Below are 1,679 nucleotides of genomic sequence, written 5' to 3'. Positions count from 1 at the left end.
TTGAGAACCCGGTCTAGTATCTGATGCTTGGCCTTGGCTGCAATGCCGACACGCCCTCTCCAGCTTCCCGCTCACCGGGCTCCTGTGGTTGGGGTCACACACACACACACACACACACACTCGCTTCCTGGGTGTGAGGCCTGGTTTTAGCCCTTTACCAGCGGGGAGGTCGCAAAACCTCTCTGTGCCTCAGTTTCCTCCTTTGTAAGGTGGGCGTGATAGTGTATGTGCCTTTTAGGGGTTTTGTGAGGATTACGTGATAGAGTTCATGCAAACCGTGTAGACCTGTGCCTGGAACAGAGCAAACAAGACCGAGAAAATGTCAGGGGGTGACAGGGGCTGTGACGACGACAGACCAGGGTGGCGGGAAACTCCACCTTCAGGACTTGTTGCGGGGGGCGGGACACGTGAGCTGAGAGAGGAGTGAGAAGGAACCCGCTGGGAACCGAGGGGGAGGAACAGTGTGTTGGGCAGAAGGAACAGCCAGTGTGGAGGCTCAGAGGCGAGAACGAGCTACGCTTTCTCAAGGACCAGAAGGGAGAAGGCCAGTGTGGCTGGGGCAGAGCAACGAGGACCAACGCTGAAGCCTGAAGCCGAGAGGTAGCCGGGGCCCCGGGGCCATCGGAAGGTGTTTGCATTTGATGGGCTGAGAGGCTGTGGGAGGGTTTTCAGCAGCCAGAGGAAGACTGATGGACAAGGGAGCAAAGGAACTGACCGCTGTCCTGCAGCTCCAGGGGCTGGTGAGGGTGCGGGGCCTGGTCCCGACGGAAAAGAGCAGGTGGTATCGGCTGGGTCTCGGCCTCCCTGGGAGGCTCGGGAGCCTCGGGACTTAGAGGGGACAGGTCTCTATACCCGGCACAGCCCCATGGAGACAGACAGGGACGTGAATGTCAGCACTGGAGGTCCTGGGGGCACCCAGACACTGGGTGGGGGGAGGCCCAAGACCCCCAAAGTCTCTCCACAACTACCCCAGGCAGGGCCCGGAGGAGAGCTGGGTCTGATGGACAGACCTAACCAGGTAATGGGGCAGATGCCCCAGGAAGAGGTCAGAGGTCAGGGGTCAGAGGTAGTACACTTTATTGACTGGGTTCTCCCAACATCTTGCAACCTCCCTGCAAAGCCAGACCCTGGATTTGCCACCATCCCATCCACTGGTCAGGGGAGAGAACGGGTGTCCCAAACATCAAAGGTCTGGGAGCAGCAGAGTGGCCGGTGGGGGCAGGTGGGGGCGGCCAGCGGTGGGGAGCCGGGGAGGGGCTAAAGCTGGGTGCTGGGCTGGGGTCACCCCGAGGCTCCACCAGGCCTGGCCAGCCCCCCACTCCCCCAGTTAAGGTTCGTAGTGGTTCACAGTGAGACTGGCTCGGGTTGGGCAGGCGGCGGGGGCGGCGGACTTCCTCCCACCCGCCCTGGGCCTGACTCACGAAGCTGGGAAGAGGGAGAGAGGGGCAAAGGGAAGAGGCCTAGTTCCCCCCTGACCTCCCCCAGGCTGTTGGGAAAGGTCATTCATTCCTGGCTCAGAAGTTTCTAGAACGTCTGAGTGACCTTGCCCACCATTACTCCCAATGAGAAAATATTTTTGAAATCTGGGAGTTGGCCAGGGACCATCCAACCAAACAGTAAAAATCCCTGGTGAGATCCTGGTGTGAAAAGGTGACGCTGCCTTCGCCTCGGAGATCAGG

The 1,679-nt window shown here is 60.0% G+C and overlaps 1 protein-coding gene across 1 annotated transcript in view; it reads right to left on the bottom strand.

The window, feature by feature from the left end:
• Positions 1 to 513: 513 nt before the first annotated feature.
• ABCB9 (ATP binding cassette subfamily B member 9) overlaps positions 514 to 1,679 on the bottom strand; it is a gene marked incomplete at its 5' end in the record, with an annotated part of 28,840 nt that continues 27,674 nt past the window's right edge. The window contains one exon of the mRNA XM_015567257.1: positions 514 to 654. Coding sequence (XP_015422743.1) covers positions 514 to 654 — 141 coding nt within the window. The remainder of the gene's footprint in view (positions 655 to 1,679) is intronic.

The sequence above is a fragment of the Myotis davidii genome, unplaced genomic scaffold (genome assembly GCF_000327345.1).
Source record: "Myotis davidii unplaced genomic scaffold, ASM32734v1 scaffold223, whole genome shotgun sequence".
Lineage (NCBI taxonomy): Eukaryota > Metazoa > Chordata > Mammalia > Chiroptera > Vespertilionidae > Myotis > Myotis davidii.
This window is presented reverse-complemented; position numbering and strand designations above follow the sequence as displayed.